The following is an 18983-nucleotide window of genomic DNA, read 5'->3' on the forward strand; positions in this document are numbered from 1 at the left end:
AATTTCTCTCTTTTCTCTTCTCTCTTATTCCCACATCCCATAACACCCTCTCACTCAACTGCCGCATTACTCCTACTATATTTGGTGAATTATAGATGGAGATTGAATTGGTGAAGTGTGAGTGCTGTGGACTGAAGGAAGAGTGCACTCAGGACTACATTAACGGAGTGAAGGCCAAGTTCGACGGGAAATGGTTGTGTGGTTTGTGTTCCGAGGCTGTGAGAGACGAAGTCAGCAGAGGGAAGAAGCAATTCGGAGTGGACGAGGCTGTTAAAGCTCACATGTCGTTCTGTCGTAAGTACAAATCGAATCCGGCGATTCGGGTCGCTGACGGGATGAGGCAGATGTTGAGAAGAAGAGCGGGGGACAGTTCTTCGTCGCCATCTTCGTCCAAGAAGTATTCAAGATCAGCAAGCACTTCCCAAGTCGGAGATAACTCCAGATTCTCGTATTACTAGATAGATAGGGAAACAAGATTCCAGACCATGTTCTTGTCGTCTGTACAGGGAGGTTATTTCGATCGATGGAGAGGGTTTTACCTGGTTTTGTCTTTTTTCTTTTTTAAAGAAATTTATCTGCTGTTTTTAGATCCTTTTTCCGTTTAGTAAAAAGAGGCAGCATGAGTATATCGGGGAAAAAGGTTTTTAGCTCGTAGTAAGCAGTTGCGTTCTGTTGATCAGGCACTGATTCATTCAGTTCTTCCTCGGGTACAGCAAATTAATCCTTAGGTTTAGGCTAAAGATTCAGGGCCAGGTTACTACAAAATAACATATGCATGCTGATGAGTAAATAGCCTGTTCATCATGTAGAAGAAGTTCAGTTGTAAGATGATCAGAAGCAGTGGACACTTTATTACATGCTGTGTGTGTGTGTGTGTGTGTGTGTGTGTTTTGCATAAAGATAGTTGAACAGAAGTCATCTTAATTCGGACAACAAATGAAAGAATGGAATTGATGTGCTTGATCAATCAGATTCATCTGCTTCATTTGATTGAATTGTTAAGTCGTATTTCCATAAGCAATTAGTTTACCAACTAATTGGTGAAAAGGCGTTATTAATTATGTTAACAAGCTCAACTAACTCACAACTCGACACTTTTATGATCATCATTTCACCAATGTCTTCCCAGAAAGCAATCTTAAAGAAAATCAGGCTGAGGTGGAGCAACATTGGTCGCATCAATTTATAATTAATTATAAGTATATATCTAATTAAGGGCAACAAGATTTTAATGTTGTTACTTCTTTACTTGTCTTAATTATATTATCACCTTGCAAGAATTCTGACAACATATGTTATAGTTGGTTGACCGTTGTTGGAGTAGTTTATCTGCTCCGTTAAAGGAGAGTGAATATATACCAGTGCTCACATACTTGGGATTATGCAACATAATCGAAATGAAACAAAAACTTAAACAAAATTGACAGTCACAGATAAACTATTGAACTAGAACACCTGTAAAATATATAATAAAAGTTACTAAAATATCACTGGCAAGAATATACGATATTGGTTAAACTTCATGCTCTTAGAGCCGTGTGCTCATAATTGGGATTTCTAGAAGCAAATTAATGCAATTGCCTCGAATGATGTCTGTAGTCGGCAACATCTCAAGTTATTATCATCCCAGTCATCTTTGTGTACTATACTGCTGTTGTTACATCAAAGATAAGTTTCTGCCATCACTGTACTGTGTTTGGTTTGTAAAGGGCACACATAGTTTGTGCAAAGTGATATGTTGCAGCATGCATCTCGAATCATTTTCAGACATCTGCCAGGCAATAGTTCATTTCTTGGCCCATGCCCTTGTGCTAACCCTGGAAACGTCTATATCCATCATCGTTGAATGTAGAATTAACATTAATCATCCCAGAATTCTATATATTGTATGTACAAAGAGGAGAAAGTCCTCTCACAGGTGTCAAGAATATATATACCACAGATGCAATTTCTATATATACATCACGTGGATTTGAGTTATTTCATTTCCTCTTTCTATACAATTAGCATTAATAGCAAGTGATATATATGGTCAATCTCCCATGTCATAGGGTAACCGCTGGTGAAATGGTCGAACTCCCACGTCGGGAGTTAATCGTCCATGAAGTAGCTGAACTTTTACGGTAGGAGGTAATCATCAATGAAATAGCCTAACTTCCACATAATTGGGCAATAATTGTCAATGAAACCTTTCGATCAATAATCGAATGGAATGGGGCGCTCTCACATGACACGTATTGGGAGGAGTTGAGAGGGATCTTGACAGAGCCCCTCCAACAACCAAGTCAGACCATGAATGATCCCTAAACAGATAGACCTTAGCTTGTTGAATAGCCAAAGATGATAGCCCTTGAAAATCAGAAGGAATAGATTTTAAAGGAATGAAACAGAAAATTGTAATCTGATGATAAAGTGCATGCATTACAACAATCTTTTCACTATTGATGAGATAATTACTATGCCCTTATCAACATGACAAAAAGCATCTTCCTTTTAGGACAATAAAATTAATAATGTGATGAGTATTTGCAAGAAGAATATGATGGTGGTCCATTTCCAAACACCCCGCATATTATTATACATAATGTTAAGCCAGAAAGGTATCTTTTTCTACCCGATCGATCTACTCAATGAATAGCTTTTTTATAAAGAATTGATTCCCTTTTCTTGAACTCTTTGGACCACTTTATCTTATTATGTTTAATTTAGTACAGGAACCGCTCGTTTCTGCAGTTTTACTTGTAAGGATTTGACATTCCTTTCAAGCATCATTCTTAAAGGAAAGGCTGGTAGTCTTCCTCCTGGATTCTTCGGTTTCTAGGCAGACCACTTGTCTCTAAATCAGGACTTGCATAATACTTTTATATTGCATAATGCATAAGTAACAAGGAGTTGTCCTTGCTTTTACCTGTTCTACAAACTCGACATGTTAGAAATGGCACTTATTCGACTGAAACCGAATAACAGATGACTTCATACCTTACCCAAGGGAATTCTATTCAGTAGAGGATGGATTCTTGACATTATTAAGTAATCAAATTCCGTGTTTCTTTGTGTTAAGTAGACAGGTATATTCACATTCATGCCTGTCCGAATAGAAAGGTAGTTAGTAAAGTGATTTACATAAGGGGGAATGAAATAAACCGAGAAGTGGGGAAATTGCAATTTTGGTACTAAATGTGCTATATTTTTATTTTATGGGATAAAAAATACTACAGTTTTTCATCGTATGAAACTAAATATTAAGACAGTAAACTATGTGATCAAGAGTATTAACACCTCCATCTCTATTGCGTGTGACCAAAAGTGTAATTTTCCCCCAAAAAATTGTAGGGGTATCACAGTCATTTCGCATTGGCACTTGTCCATTTCCAGCTCCTCTTGTCTAATTAAAAAACCTGTCAGGTGACCGTTAGATTCAAATTTGAAAAAGAACATTTTCTTGTTTCTACTGCTCCAAGTTCTCAAGATAATCAAAACCCTGAAATGATCCGAGGAAGATCCAAAATTCTGGAAGAAAGCATGAAGACAGTGATTCTCACACCAAATTCCTCTGTAAAATCCACCACTACAATTGAGAGAAACCCGTCAGAAAGACGAGACAAGTTTTACTTTCCAGGATGAAGGAAAGATGCAAATTGCACCTGCGGAATATGCATCGCAAGCATAAATGCGACGCTTGAGTTGATGCCACACAGTATTCACAGAAGTCCTCTAACGAAACTCTCTACCTCATGGCCTACAATTCCAAGGACCCCTGTTTTTTTCGACTCCAAAAGCGAGTCTCAGATTAGCCCTACAACAATGTCTCCGCTTCTGAACTCTGCTACAAGTATGAGTTTTCAGGAGAAGGTGAAGAGGAGAAAGAGCTAGGGAGTTTGGTTATGGGGTTTGTTTGATGAAGTTTCTTCTGGCCTTGACCTTGGTTTTCGGGTTGGAGTACGGAGTCTCCTGGATGATCTCTGGTGTTCTGAAGACTACATTGACGCCAGATATTGTGAAAAGTCTGGGTGAGAAATCATGGGATCTTGAGGGCCTGAATGCAAGATTTCTGTTCTTGAAGAATAAGTTAGGAGGGTTAGCTGGCAACAGGGTTTCAAGTTGCAGCTCTGTTGATTGGGCGTAGAAAGTCAATCAGGTGTCATTTACGTAATCTTAAGCCTCATTAATCATTATAAACTTGTCTCTTTTGTTTCATTTTGATCTTCTGAAGAAAATCAGATGAGTTTTCTGCATATTGTTAAGTATGTTAAATCATGATTTGGGGTTTTAGGATGGTTTATTGTTGATTCGCGGCGGGTGTCGTATGGATCTTTCGGAAAATAACCATAGACAATTCATATTATCTTATGAATAAATTTCGCATGTAATTAAATGAATATACATATACATATATTAATTATATAAGCACATAATTATGAGGTTAATTATTTTTTATTAATAAAAAATAAATAAATTATATAAATATAATTTAAATAAAAAAGTATAATATTTATATTACGAGTCGTGGTTTGAGATTAAAAAATATATTTTTTTAAAAAAATTGTTATGTCATGATTTAAAACCACGATTCCATGTCGTGGTTCCAAACCACGACTAGCTTTATTTTTTATTTTTTTAAATATTGTTTAATTATTTTTTTTTATAAATTAATTGTATAAAATTTATTTTTGACAACATATTAAAGTTCAAAAAATTATAATATTAAAATTATATTAATTTAAAAAATTACAATTAAGTATACAAATATAATATTGTATATTCTTTGTATAATTGTAAAAAATATAATGGACTATACAATTATTTTCGACAGCTCCGCACATGCACATTTGATTGTGTAGAAAAAATCTCTTTGTTGGGCTTGTTGCCTTTCACGCGTTTGCGCCCATTCCATCTCGCTGTGAATACGTGATGCTTGGTTTCAACCAGGGGGTGAAGACATATAAAAATAGTAGTATCGTAAACCAACTCAAATTCCGGGACATCCTAATAATCTTTAGAATGCGCAGGTTCAAAGGATTTGGAATATGTATTCCTATAAACCATTAAATGTTTTGTACAAATGGATAGACGAGCAATCTACGGCCCACGTGATCGAACTGTATTGTCCAAACAAGCTTAATATATGTCAGATGACATTCCTAAAGGTGACCTAGATGCCGTACTAAAGGCGCGACGTGCGGATGGTACTTTTTGGACCCATTTTCAACAACATAATATTTTCGTACATATACCACAAATCCTACACCAAATAGAATTTTATAACGTCTACAGGTGCGGACGCCTTCAATTAAATTACCATCTCATCATTGCATTGGTGGAAAGGTGTCGATCCGAAACACATACTTTCCATTTTCGTGTAGGAGAAGTCACAATTACCATACAAGATATCCAAATAATATGAGTACTCCCAATAGATGGCGAACCGATGATTGGAGTTAATTTCGACCGAACAACACAACAATAGCAGGAATATTGCCTTACTTATTTAGGCTTTAGTCCGGATGCAAATGCATTCAAGGTTCTAGACTGCAAACGCAAGTAATTATATCTCATTTAACGGTGGTCGAAATTACTCATAACACTCCACAGGAAATTGTCGTCCAGCATGCCCGTGCTGTTGCATTGCTCCTATTAGGTGGGATGATGTGCCCGAATTCATAAAGTACCTTAGTATCATTACTATATCTTTCAAAATTAGAAGATATAGAAACGATCAGGAACTATAGTTGGGGGAGTGTTGTGCTTGCATTTTTTATATTGTGAATTATACAATGTCAGCACAAAAGGCAAAGCTGCAATTGGTGGCGCACTGCAATTGTTGCAGGTAAAATTTAATTATTAACGTATACACAATATTTTTTGTTATGAATATTAATTAATCACACATATTTGTATTATTCTACAGATTTTGATATGGTCACAGATCACTCCACTTTGCCCAAGACTTGGTGCGGAATGACTACAAGATGGGCCAAGTCCAAATAGACAACAATAGCTGACTCCCAACAGCTTCCTATGGTGCTACTTAGAATTGTGAGCACACGTTCACCCGAACAGTACGAGCCACTGTCCGGGTGATAAGAGACATATTAGATGAGATGCGGGCGGATCAAATAACATAGATTTAATATTATACGTACATTTATATCGTGAATTAAATGCAAATTAATTTACATCTTTTTATTTATTACAGTTCATCTGGCAGCCATATGACATAGACTCAGATGTCATTATGGCTTATGCCGCTGATTTAAACCCCCAACTGTAGAGACATCATGTCTATTAGTATTCTATGCAATAGTGGAAATGCATCATCCCGAACGAGTTCTTCGCCAATTCCGCCAATTTGGGATGAGACAAAACATTTCAAAAGCAACCAAAACTCGGGATATGAGCCTCCATCAGATCTTCAGAAAATATCATACGGGTATAGATTGGCACCTGCAGCACATATAATATATCATTAGATGACAAAGATGATATGACACGATTATACAGATGCCACTCTTTTTCAATAGAAAAGAAACAGAACGAGGTTATTAGGAATGGTACTACAACATAACACGAAATTTCGTGTGTTATCTACTGATGGACGTGTGGAAAGTGGGTACCAACCTGGAGACGCACCTATGTTGCAAGTTGTGGTACGTTGTTATATAATATCATATACTTTAAATATTTTTTTACAACACAAGGCTCATTATTTTTCTATAATCTTCAGGCAGACGAGGTGAATGTCTTTGAAGCTTTGCGTCAATCTAGACCACTAAATATTGAAGGATATAATCAATTGATAGATAGATTCGAACACGGGTTACATATTATCAAGGAAGTCATAACCTATCAGCCACAACAAATTGCTTCTCCATCCGATGATGCTCCCTACAACATCCCACAGGCAAAGAAGAAGTTCTAGCCGAGTGTCTATTAGTTCAGTTGAACGTCATAATATTGGGGTGGATAGTTGGTCCTTCTATAGTATATACACCTCAGGATTATTACGTACTCCAACCACCTCAAAATTACTACATGTCTCAACTGCCTCAAGGTAATTAGTTTCAATCGGCTCCATCTATGCCAACCCAAACACAAGATTATTCTTCACAAATACATCTTGACCTTGGTCTTGATATTAATCAATCACATGCACCAGAATACAATATTTCATCAATTCTATTCCATCGTTTAGTGCATATCGTGATAATGTGGAGTCTAGTTTTGCAACAACATCAAATCGATTCGGTGGTGATGATAATGATGCACAAAATGAGCCAATGCAAAATGTGGGCAAGGAAATAAGAAGATACCTTACTCGCCTTGGTGAATCACTATTAGAGTAACTCACCCATGTCACAACTCAAATCCAAGGAGCTTCTGTTGATGCTCCAAGAAAGAACGTAGAGAGAGAATTGGAGAGAGTATTGTGATCAACTCATTTTTATCATATTTGTATTTCTATGTTGTAATTTGATTACAATCATGTATCCTATTTATAGGTGTACATAACTCTAGAGTCCATATTCCATTACATAATTAGAAGACTACAAACTCTATCCTAGATAAGGTTTATCTCAGAAGAGTCTTATTCCAACATATATTTGGGAAACTCAAACTCTATCTCAAATATGAATGCATATCGGGTCATGGATCCACTAACCCGACTCGATATCCGACTGGATCCATGGGAGAGGAGGTAAGCATTTGGGGATGGCCAGACCAAACTACTGGACTGCTTACAGCAGTTTTCGTCCCGATCATTCAGCATTGTATCAGGAAGAGTTACAGAGGTAACTCAATTTCTCACTGATCAATTAGCAAGTTGCTCTGGTTGTGCATTTTCATATTCTGGTTGCATTTTGTTCACTTGATTTAGCATTTGTACACATTTCTTTTCTTGCAGTGGTCCACCAGGGAAGCCAAGTATCCCGTTCATGGGAGCAAGGAAGATGGTGCAGTTTGATCCAAATACATGGATTCTGGAGTACAAGCAGAGGTTTCTCCTGGAAAATTCAAGACTTGTTTCCTCTGTGCTGGAATTCTTGAAGTTGGGCTAACAGGAGAGATTGAAAAGATGAAACAGGACTTCTTGCTGCCTTCTGCGTTTGGAAGAGGGAATTCTGATTTTACAGCTACTTAAGAAAGTCTTTAGCAATGAAGATCTTCTGTGTATTTCTCATTCCTCATTGAGAAGCTGTTGATGTATAAATGATATACATGCAAAATTCATTTTGTCTTTAGAGTTTTACTTGAAGAATTTTGGAGCAGATAAATTTTGAATTGTTGAAGTGTTCTACAACTACATGAATGAAAATATTTCTTGTTTAGTATAATTTTTGTTGGTTATCTGATTTCCTTGGACAAATTATTTTGAGCTATACTAAGAAAAGATTTGTTTGCAAGAAAATCAATTTACTTAGTAATTAAATGTAACCATAATTATTTTGTGATGTTAAATTTAATTAGAGCGTGGAAATAGGTAATTTTGGCCGACGACCAGAAATTAACCTCATAATTTGAGTAAACAAGTAAGGATTAAATAGAATCGCATCTATCCTTTTACTTTTCTTGGTGGGAATATTTATCCTTCTCCATTTATATGAATGCTTGATTCTTGAATGCATTCATCCTGCTCTTCACATAGATAAGTATACGTATATATAATAGGTTGGCCAAAACCCTTCATCTCCGATATTTTCACCATTAAACAGTGTACATTCACATGTATCAAATCTGGGAATGTTTGTACATATATGACTATTGGGAATCTTGTCCATCGTTGTTAAAGTTGTTCACAATCTACATATATTTCCACAAACCCTTTTCGTTAAACCTGAAAACTTGGTGGATAAGCCTCAATCTCAAACCGCACCTTTATTGATTCCATATTTTCATTTTCACCATCCAAGAAATCTTTTTTATCAAGACCTTTTTGTCCTGATAATATTCTTGTCCTCTCCACATCCACCATATATGGAGGTGATGAGGCCGGCAAACAAGAGAAGAATCACCATACACGTCTGCCGTGATTTCCACTACTCACAAATGGAAGGAACTGCCCGCAAAAAGCTCAGGAAATTGCCCCATGTTTTCAGCAAAGTCTTGGAATTGCCTTTCGCGTCTGATGCTGACGTGATTGTGGAGGAGCGGCCAGATCTTTTCCGGTTTGTTGCGGAAGTCAAGGTGGATGGAAAGGCAGGCCATGTCAAGGCTCATGCTGTGGAGATTCACCCTGGGGTTATCAAGATTGTGGTAAGAGATGATCACAAGCGTAAAGGTGGAGGTGATGTGGACTTGTTCTTGGACAAGTTAGAGGTTGACAAGTGGCGGTTCCGGTTGCCTTCATCGGCCCGGCCGGAGCTGGCCAAAGCAGCCTTTGTGGCTGGGGAACTCATAGTGACGGTGCCAAGGGGCGGCTGTGGCCGGGTGGATGGGGGAGAAATTTGGGGAGCTGGCAGCAGACTTGTTCTAGTACAATAGATTTCAAATCTGTTTGTCTTGAAAGTTACCTTTGCCTCCGCAAACATTAAGCAGCAATAAGACGATGAATTTTGATGAGACTTTTTTCAGCATTCTCTTGATTGTACATGTGACATGGTTTCATATATATAGAGGGATGCATATAGCGGGAATGTTTGGATTTGAACACCGATCTTCTTGGGAAAGTTCTTCCTACATCTGCATATTCCTAAATTATGGTTTTGGATTGGAATACGATGACTGCAAATAGAGGGGTTTGGAATTCATTCTCTTCCATGGCTGAGAAATTAGGAAGTGATCTATGTGATTACTACTTCGTAGAACATGAGGCGAATTTGGACAATCACCATGTCATCATTTTCAGTAGCTTTATTGGGAAATAAAGGAAAAGGAAGACATGTAAACCCGGAAAAAATGTTCCTTCACAAGCTGACTGTCTAGAAATTCCAAGGACGCCTCATGATTATATGAACCAGAAAATGACAGTAAAAATAACAATGAATTTATGGAAATAATCTCGACAAACACATAGTCAGATAGATCATACCTTAAGTTCATAGTTAGGGCACGTCAACGTGCTAGTTGTAGTATCAGGTTTGTAAAAGCTGCTCATTCCTTTCACATAGGAAAATAATATAGATCAAGCAGATCCCATAGAAAACGGAAGTGTTAGCAGGAACAGGGCCACATCCAGATCAATTCTTAACACTTCTGATAGCACGTCAAAAAGAGAGATTACATGCATCTGAAATGCAAATCCTATTGCAACAGCAACCCTATGAGTTCAAATCTCAGCTATACAAGTCAAAATGATCTTATCCTGCTTCCCAGTACAAAACGCTACTATAAATTCCATCCAAGAAACCCAGTTAAGCTGGTTTTGAGAAAGCAGAATGGACGAGGGAGAAGATTTTTGCCAGATTTGCTCCTTCGGAAAGATTGTTTCATGCATTAATTGGGGAAGATCTTTGCCTTGTGGCATATATAGGTCTTTAGAATGTTAAATTGGGTAGAAAATGTCATTTGCAGATATCTTCCTGGAAACTTATGTGCCACAAGCCCATAACCTTCTACCAATCAGTGCATGAACGAATACCTTTCAAGTGGGGCAAATCTAAGAAGAATCTCAGCTTCCTGCTTAGCTGCTTCCTTCTGCTTCAGCTCCCATCCTGATCTTTCTGAGTTCGCCATCTGAACCTCATTAACAATCTTCGGAATAGAATCAGACACCCGTTTTTGAGCTGACGCAAGTTCAGCAATCTTTTCTTGGTTCCTCTTAACAACTTTGGCAAGTGTAGCTCTGCGAGATTGTAGTATTGCAATTTCATCGTCTATTTCTTGAATGGTTGATGATGCAGCTACATCTTCAGCCTGGAGAAGAGCTATTTTGTCCTTCGATAACATATATTTACGCTTAAGTGCAGTGATAAGGCCTTTGTTGGCCTCAAGCTCCATAAAGAATTTATTAGCTTCAACTGTTACTTGCTTAGCATCTAGGAAGCACTTGCTGGCTGACGGGATTTCCCGAATGAGATTCAGCATGTAAAGCTCTTTTGTGCTAAGATGTGGATCAGACTGAAGCTTGGATGACAGGTTTGTAACTTCTGGAAGTTTGTTGGAAGTGATCAAACTCGGAAAATCCATTGCTATAAGGGAAGAAAGTTCCTCTCGAGCTTTCTTTAAGTCTTCCATTTCTGACAAGGCTGAGCCTGAATTTGGTGCTCTCGGAACTGACTGAAATAAAACTTCATCGAGTGATTTGAGATAATTGTCAAAACCATCTGTAGTCATTTCAGTTAGATGATCCGCTCGGGGATTTGGGTCCTTAGGCCTGCAACCAAGAATAGACCAGCCTGCAGGATTTTGTACAGGACAAACAGCAATGTCAGGATCACATGCCTTATGATTCTCATTAGCAGTAGTATGCGAACTTAATACATCGGCTGATACTCGTTCAAATAAAGGCGGGTCCATTAAGGTGGTTGTACCCTGATCTGTAACCCCAGTGAGTTTTCTTGCAGAATTTCTTGTTCTCCTCAAAATTTGACCTCCCGACTCTGCTTCAGTCGTACCCGTCCGAGAAGTTGGTCTTTTCTTGGCTGTAATAGAGAAGTGCACCTCAGTAAGTATGACTGGACTGGACAATCTTGAAATTACCTATTCAGTCAAGTACATGCCCATAAAATGAGGCATGGTCACAGAATCACAAATCAAACCTTCTTCAGTGTTTGCAGAACCAAACCCATCAGTCGTTCCTAATGTGTATCTGTGTCTTATACAAACTCATGAAAAATTCTCAATCAATTGAAGGCACTGAGAAACTTCCCAGAGAAGAGTCCGTTGCTACATGTGAATTATATTTTTATGATTCTACAAAATCTATTAACATAGCAAGAAAATGGAAATTCCTATATAAGCAAAACAGAAATGAAGGGGAATGGCATAAAAATGGGGCAACCGAAGCCTATCCTGATTTCTTTATTTGCCTTCAAACTTTTTCAAGCAGATGATTTTGTATATGTAGCTTCATTGACGAAGAAAGCAGAAACTTAACTCTAAAAACCACTATTACGGAGTTTCAAATTAAAAAATCTTTCTCACAAGGTCAGATAAAGCCAAATGTGTGGAATCGAAACTCACCTTTCCTCACAGATCTTCTCTCAGCGGGGATTTCCCAAGTAAATGATGCGAGAAATGTGTTAATATCTGCTTCAGGAAATTCAGATTGAAGAAAACGTATTATAGAAGTCTTACTGCCAAGCCATATTTTCCTAGTTGGGCTTTTCCAAAGCCTCTTTGGAGGAATCAAGAACCTATGGGTATAATAGCCTGATGGGCTAATTTTGTTTCCCACTTTCCAAGTCCAAACGTCACCAGCATTTGGCCAATCTGCAGGAGCATATGGAAGTCCTTCTCCAGACTCAGCAGGCTGAACTGACGGCCTCAGAAAGCTACCGTCCTTGCTCATCCAATTTGAGCCGCCGTTGGCAGAATCAGAAACATCAACATCCATGAGTCCAGATGCTGTTAGCATGTTCAAGCAGGTCAAGTAGCTATAGAAAAATGAGCATTGGCTCAATAACATTATAGAGGAATAATAATCCGTATTCCTATGCCTCACTACATCATTAAACATAAAATCATCGAAGAAGTTGAGAAATAGCATGCTGCTTGAATATCTGTAGACAGTAAACTGAATGTGCTAATATGCATCACGATCTTGAATAGGCATTATCTTTAACAAGATAGAAGCTAAAACAAGACTGTAAATATCAAGTCCACAAGAATTATTGGCATCATGTGGTGGCACTCAACCAATACAACCTTCAGCTTCATTACACAAACTTGAGTGTAAAAATATTAGCTTATATCAAACTGCTTTTACACCTCAAATCTTTTTCTGGAGAAACATTTGATCTTCTCGGCAACAGAAAAACGCTCCTACACTGAAATGATCACGGGATCAGAGACTTGGCGTTGCATTTTTTGGTATCCATTTCAATGATAAATTTACAAGAACTTAAAAGTGTCTCAAGAACCAAATAAAAGACAAAATTATGTTAGAAATTAATGTCTGATCTAAAGACTTATTTACTTCCTCTTATTAATACACTGTTCCTGCACTTGTCCATGCAATTGCACAATTAGCAACCACTGCAAATTAAAGGGGTATTCTTGAAAATTGATTGCACAAGCCATTTCAAAGGGGGAGTAAATCGACAAGAAGTACTGTAGACCAGTTTCTTACCCATTAAACTGCAAAGATCAAACGGGTCCTCTTACAGGTTTTCTTTTCAGTGATCTTATTTGAGGCTTCTTGAAATTCTAATTTCCATTTCTTTCCAAGTACACAACGCAGAACGCAGTTTATTAGCAGGAAATGCAGGAAACCAAGCACATAAAACAGTTCAATGAAACTGAAGATTCATTAAACACATGAATTGGTGAAAAACGTAGGTGAACTTGAACATCATAGAAAGAGAAGTGGAGAGAAAATTACCTCACAGAAAGAGATGAGGAAAGAAGGGTTTCGACAGAATCGATGATCCCGTCGAGACTCTTGAAATTCAAGCTATGATGACATAGTAAGGAGGAGGGGTACGGTTTGACGTCAGGATATTGATACGATTTCTTGTGTATAAGAATATGTGCAAGACCACCTGAGACAACCGAGGAATGACATTTTGACCCTTAGGATCTTTCCTATTTTGTTTTATTTATTTTGGGGTATTCCTAAACAAAAAAATAATTATGCGTAATTAATTTTATTAAAATTTTTAAACCAAACTACTAAACTTATACAATTTATATACGAATTATAAAAGATAATTAAGCTTGTATGAGAGCTTAAAATAGGAATTTTACCCGCAACATTCAGGATTAATGGTAAGAGTCCGCCACAATACTATATTTTTTAGGAGGGTAAAATTGTCTTTTAATCACTGAATTTATCTCCGAGACTTTTGAGGAGAAAAGATTTAGGTGAAAAGATACCGCAACTAGAGGGGTAATTTCGATTTTTGGTTCTAAAATAATATTATTTATATAATTTTAGTTTTTTAATAATTTGAGGCACTAATTTTGGTAAAAAAAAATTATATATTTTTGTTCATTTCGTTAATAAAATTATTAAAAGTTTATCGAAGTTTTATTTGAAGGCGAAAAAATAGCAAGTTTTTTTCTAATTTTATGTATTTTTTAAGTTTTGGTCCAATATATTAATTTTTTCCCATTTTTTTTGGAGCTTCAAGAAAGAAAATTCAAAAAATATTGAATGTAAACAATAAAATTTTCTCTAATCTTAATAATTTTTTTTATATAATCTTAACTTTAACTTTCATTTACTTATTTTGTCTTTCTTTCTGAATTTTTTTAACGTACAGATAAATTTAACTTTCTTTTACTTATTTTGTCTTTTTTTTTTAATTTCTAATGTACGAATAAAATAAATATGATAAATTCAATATCTCAAAAGCATAAAATAAATATAATAAAGCTAATATTTTGCATTATATATATATGTTGCAAGTGCTATATCATAGAACAAGATATTGATAAATTTATTTTAAGATTACATAGAAAATTTATTGTTTAATTTTTTTTATCTTTTATCTCTTGATATTGTAGGCAAATAAATATTGCACCCAATTAATGACAAATGTTATATAATATATTATTTATCAATTATAAATTTTTTTTATTTATATTTTGAAATTTACTAAATTTTCAAGTATAAATAGTCAATGTAATTGCTATTTTAATATGTATTTTGTTATCAAATTTATGGCCGACAAGTGTTAAAATGAAGTATTTAAGTCAATCAAACTATGTTTCGCAGTCAAAGATTCCAGGCAATCAGATCACGCCATGTGGAGCAACTGCACGTGCGCTCCAATCAAAATCAAGAAAATATTTGTGATATTTACCTCTTAAAAATACAAATATTAAAGAGATAATGTCGAGTTGACCAATCATATAATTTTAAATATATGATGTGTTTATCTTTTTAAATTAAAATATAAATAAATAATACAAAAAGTGTTCAAGTACATCACAACCCTACTTTTTTTACACCTGTATAAAGTGGTCATTGAACCTCGTTCAACACACACAGAGAAAGAGAACGAAGAGCAAAGCAAGGAGAGAATGCCAAATAATTCTCTCTACAATGTTTTTCGAGCTCAAGAATGTTCAAGACGGAGATCATATCTTTTCTTCAAAGGTGCACCACAAAATATAGGGTTAGCTCTAAACCCTCAATTTAATATTATAAATATTCAAATATCTTCTCAAGAAGATCCAAGTGGCGAATCCTTCTTTCAAATGATCAAATTTTAATTCAAGACTGTATTGTTTAATTCGAGATTATAGGCGTAAGCTTTCAAATTAACGTTATAGAAATTCAAATTCAAGTTCAAAGTAGAACTACGTAGAGATTACTCTTTGAATTTGTCAAATTTATCAAAGATATATTTAAAAAAAATAATCAAGAAATTAAATAGAGATTATACCCATTTTGTACATTTTTATTTGTGATAATTTATTTGTATATTAATTTTTTAAACACCATAAAATTAGCGCTCGCAAACGCTCAAAGAAAAAAGAGAAAAAATGGATACTATGTATTAATATTTAAATAATATTATAAAATGAGAGAACAATAATTATTTTTTTGTTCAAGTCAAAGTTTTATTAACTTTAATAATTTTATTATTGAAGTGAATAAAAATGCTAAAAATATAATATTGAGGATTAAGTTTAAATTATTTGAGGATCGAAATTGTAATTTTTCCTGCCATTGTAAGAATAAAAAGTGAGCGCGTGATGGATGAACCAGAACAAGAGTTCATCGGCAGCAGAGAAGTGAAAATCTTGAGGTCTTCAGCTCGGGGAAAAGATAATGGCAGCAGCAAAAGGAACCTGCCTCAATCACCTTTCTAGGGAATCCCCTGATGTCAAACGCCTCGCCAAGTTCTACATAGAGGTTCTTCTCTTTCATCTTCCTCGCCGATTCCGCTGACGTTTCTTTTTCCTTTTTCTTGTTCGTTTCTTCTTTATCATTTAAAAAATAAAATAAAATTATGAGACTAAAATTGAAAATTCTGAGGGGGGGAGAGACGAAAGTTTAAATGGAAAACAGTGATCTGAGCTGGCTTGTGGTTAATACATGTAATTTTGGTTTCTGGCTTTACGTGGTATCTTTTCGAAATATTAAACATTGGAATGAAGAAAAAGATTGAGCTTGAATCGTGGGTGTTCTTCAGATGTTCGGTTTTGAGCAAGTGGAGAGTCCAAAATTCGATTTTGAGGTGATATGGTTGAAGTTGGGTTCATCGTTCTACCTGCATCTCATAGAACGAGACCCCAACTCTAAGCTTCCAGAAGGCCCATGGAGTACTGCGTCAGCAGTGGCAGACCCCAGGCATCTTCCTAGAGGACACCATCTCTGTCTTTATGTGCCCAACTTCGACTCCGTTGTTCGGAACCTTAAGGTGCATATATTATGTCTCTCTTCTTTGTTTTCTGTCAAAGCTAGCTGAGTTGTTCTGAAGAGTATGTAAATCTCTGCATTTGAATTTGGTGTTTGGCATTGCTCACAGCTGTATGGCTAATATGAATGGGGCAATTAAGGTTTGGGTTTTCTCCAAGTCCTGTTCCGGGAAGTATTTTCTTGCATCCGTGTACTTTTTGTATGGTTTTGTGTTGTTTGTACAAAGAATTTGTGAAGACACAGTAAGAAATTGGCGACTTTACTAGTAATTCAGAATAAGATGAGGTTTAGCTTTGTTGTGGCAGTGATAACTATGATCGCCTAATAATTTGCTGGAGTTTCTGGAATTCAGTTATGTCTTCAGCATCTTTTCACGCTATGGTTGGCAATGTCCACAACACTGAATTTTCCGTTTTTGGATTCCTCTTTGAAGGCCTAGGTTACATGAAGATCAGGAAATGTATATCAGCAGCGTGGGCGAGACAATTTTAGTTGTATAGGTTCTTTCTGGTTATGATTCAGGCTTGTTGCTCCGTTAACTGGCGACCTTGCCAGCCATTGCTGTTATCTTTCTCGTTGTGATTTTGAATAAGGATAGGTAAAAGTGAATACACGGAATTAAAGAAATAACTGAAATTGTTTTATTATATCTAGGGACAAAAAGAAATTTTGGATGTTAATTCTGATTCTTTATCTTAGGAAAAAGAAGAAAAAGGAAAGAAATAACTTCAATTTCACGGTTGCTGAACTACTGTTTCATCTGACATTTTCATGCATCTGATGGTGGTTTTGTTGCATGGGCGTTACAGCTACTCTCTCACTAAGTGCCACATCGAGCAACTGAAAAATTTTGGACGTGTTAAGTTGACAACTCTGTTTACTTAAGCCACCTCTACTTTGGGTGATATGACTAGAGTGGGATGTATTAAGTTGTGATTAAAATTGTGATAATCGCATTGTTGATCGTATTGTGATATAGACATTTGTTCTGGACTTGAAGGAAAAATTACGAGCCAGCCCACACTCAACTAAACATGAAATAAGAGAAGACTAATTATCCAAAGTAAAGATGGCCTTAATGGATTATAGACCAGCACTGGTTGCTTTGAGTTGTCATAAGTTTCTTAGGAACCAGATAAAGGTCATGTACAGGTGAATCATAGTCTTAAATTTTTTTTCTTGTTTTCTCTGATCAGGAGAAAGGAATAGAGGTAAATGAGAGGACTCGGCCAGATGGGAAGGCAAGGCAAGCATTCTTCTTCGATCCAGATGGTAAGTCAGTTCTCCACTACTCAACACTTATCGCACTCTTTTGATAGTAATTAAAATTCAAGAATTTGCCGGAAGTGTGCATTGGGAGTTATTGTCCTTATCTTTCTTCTACGAGGAAGGAGTTGACACGACAATAAATATAATTGTGTGTCACTTGAAATGCATTTTCCTGTGAAAGCAAAATCGGAAATTTGCACCGAGTGCTTTTGCCTAGTTTCACCAAATCTTTGTTCTAATATGCAGGGAATGGATTGGAGGTGACAAGCCAGAGCCCAGAACTGTAAATCAAGCACGTTCATGTGATCCAAGAATAGTAGCTAATAAAGTGTTTTGTGCAATAATGTCGGCGCATTATGCACTTCTATAACCCTCCCTTTGTGTTCGATGGTTGTCAGGAGGCCACTCCATGGCTTTCTTGTAGCCATGAAAGTTGTATTCCAAGAACTGCTCCAAAGTTATAACGTGTCATAATATCTTATGCACAAGATAGATGATGCTTCTTGGATTAACAAGATATGTGACGGTGATAACAAATCGTCTCCTTCTAATCAAGCGACACTGGAAACAAAGGCTTCTGTATAGACACTAAGACGTGTACAGGGTCTCGCATACTACGACCAAGAATTCCTGATGAAGTAGTAGTTTTGATATGTATGGATATAAGCATACAGATAGGACACACTGATACAAAACTCGTTATGTTGACAATACAGTAGAAATCGTGCCACATTTATCCCTTTGTCCTGAAGCATGTGAGGTTGCTAGAAATTTCAAGAATGATCATTTTTGCGGAAAAACAAACTCGTTTTTCTTCTAGATTTAATGGAAGAAAAACAAAAAGGAAATGACTATTCTATTCTCTACACACACAGCTTCCCAAGCGTGGTAGGCCATCCGCTCCTTCTACGCCAGCACGTGTAACATCAAATCCATGCTGTCCTAATATCCAGCTGCCACATCATCTCAGGTCTTCCAAAATATGCCAACACTTCACTCCCCCTTCAATCTCACGCACTATTTAAGACTAGGCTTCATTTTCATCATATCGGCGCTAGTTATCAAGAATCTGAAGTCATCATTTCGGAAACAGTAACTGTTGGACATCATCATGAGTCAAGAACAACCCAGAAGGAAACAGGCGGAGGGGCAGCAAGAACCCATCAAATATGGCGACGTGTTCCAGGTTTCAGGCGATCTGGCGAACAAGCCGATTGCCCCTGAAGAGGCTGCCATGATGTAG

The 18983-nt window shown here is 36.6% G+C and overlaps 5 protein-coding genes and 1 pseudogene across 5 annotated transcripts in view; 5 read left to right on the plus strand and 1 right to left on the minus strand.

Annotated features, from left to right (window-relative positions):
• LOC105171331 lies at positions 7-471 on the plus strand. Its single transcript, XM_011092404.2, has one exon. The coding sequence runs from the start codon at positions 96-98 to the stop codon at positions 456-458; it is 363 nt and encodes a 120-aa protein (XP_011090706.1). The 5' UTR covers positions 7-95; the 3' UTR covers positions 459-471.
• LOC110012691 lies at positions 3442-8057 on the plus strand (annotated as a pseudogene).
• On the plus strand, positions 8760-9607 carry LOC105171332. The gene has a single exon (XM_011092405.2). It carries the CDS (start codon positions 8974-8976, stop codon positions 9478-9480), a length of 507 nt encoding a protein of 168 aa, XP_011090707.1. The 5' UTR covers positions 8760-8973; the 3' UTR covers positions 9481-9607.
• Positions 10150-13584, minus strand: LOC105171333. Its single transcript, XM_020697365.1, has 3 exons — positions 13481-13584; positions 12121-12533; positions 10150-11579 (listed from the first exon to the last, which is right to left on the minus strand). The coding sequence occupies exons 2-3, from the start codon at positions 12512-12514 to the stop codon at positions 10558-10560; spliced, it is 1416 nt and encodes a 471-aa protein (XP_020553024.1). The 5' UTR covers positions 12515-12533; positions 13481-13584; the 3' UTR covers positions 10150-10557.
• Positions 15804-18487, plus strand: LOC105171335 (lactoylglutathione lyase). The gene is made up of 4 exons (XM_011092407.2): positions 15804-15964; positions 16245-16472; positions 17668-17743; positions 17987-18487. Exons 1-4 carry the CDS (start codon positions 15881-15883, stop codon positions 18025-18027), a joined length of 429 nt encoding a protein of 142 aa, XP_011090709.1. The 5' UTR covers positions 15804-15880; the 3' UTR covers positions 18028-18487.
• The window catches only part of LOC105171576 (late embryogenesis abundant protein D-34), a 1229-nt gene continuing 1010 nt past the window's right edge, over positions 18765-18983 (plus strand). Inside the window, 2 exon segments of the mRNA XM_011092737.2 lie at positions 18765-18979; positions 18981-18983. The exon segment at positions 18981-18983 is cut by the window's right edge and continues 181 nt beyond it. Of these exon segments, the coding sequence (XP_011091039.2) occupies positions 18852-18979; positions 18981-18983 (131 nt within the window). The 5' untranslated portion in view covers positions 18765-18851.

The sequence above is a fragment of the Sesamum indicum genome, linkage group LG10 (genome assembly GCF_000512975.1).
Source record: "Sesamum indicum cultivar Zhongzhi No. 13 linkage group LG10, S_indicum_v1.0, whole genome shotgun sequence".
Taxonomy (NCBI): Eukaryota; Viridiplantae; Streptophyta; class Magnoliopsida; order Lamiales; family Pedaliaceae; genus Sesamum; species Sesamum indicum.

Excerpts from the sequence above, each read along its gene's own strand:
- LOC105171331 (XM_011092404.2), top strand. The coding sequence starts at position 96 with ATGGAGATTGAATTGGTGAAGTGTGAGTGCTGTGGACTGAAGGAAGAG.
- LOC105171332 (XM_011092405.2), top strand. The coding sequence starts at position 8,974 with ATGGAGGTGATGAGGCCGGCAAACAAGAGAAGAATCACCATACACGTC.
- LOC105171333 (XM_020697365.1), bottom strand. The coding sequence starts at position 12,514 with ATGCTAACAGCATCTGGACTCATGGATGTTGATGTTTCTGATTCTGCC. Across the intron at positions 11,580-12,120 it reads GAGAAGATCTGTGAGGAAAG|CCAAGAAAAGACCAACTTCT; the intron begins GTGAGTTTCGAT and ends TCTCTATTACAG.
- LOC105171335 (XM_011092407.2), top strand. The coding sequence starts at position 15,881 with ATGGCAGCAGCAAAAGGAACCTGCCTCAATCACCTTTCTAGGGAATCC. Across the intron at positions 16,473-17,667 it reads CCGTTGTTCGGAACCTTAAG|GAGAAAGGAATAGAGGTAAA; the intron begins GTGCATATATTA and ends TTCTCTGATCAG. Across the intron at positions 17,744-17,986 it reads ATTCTTCTTCGATCCAGATG|GGAATGGATTGGAGGTGACA; the intron begins GTAAGTCAGTTC and ends TCTAATATGCAG.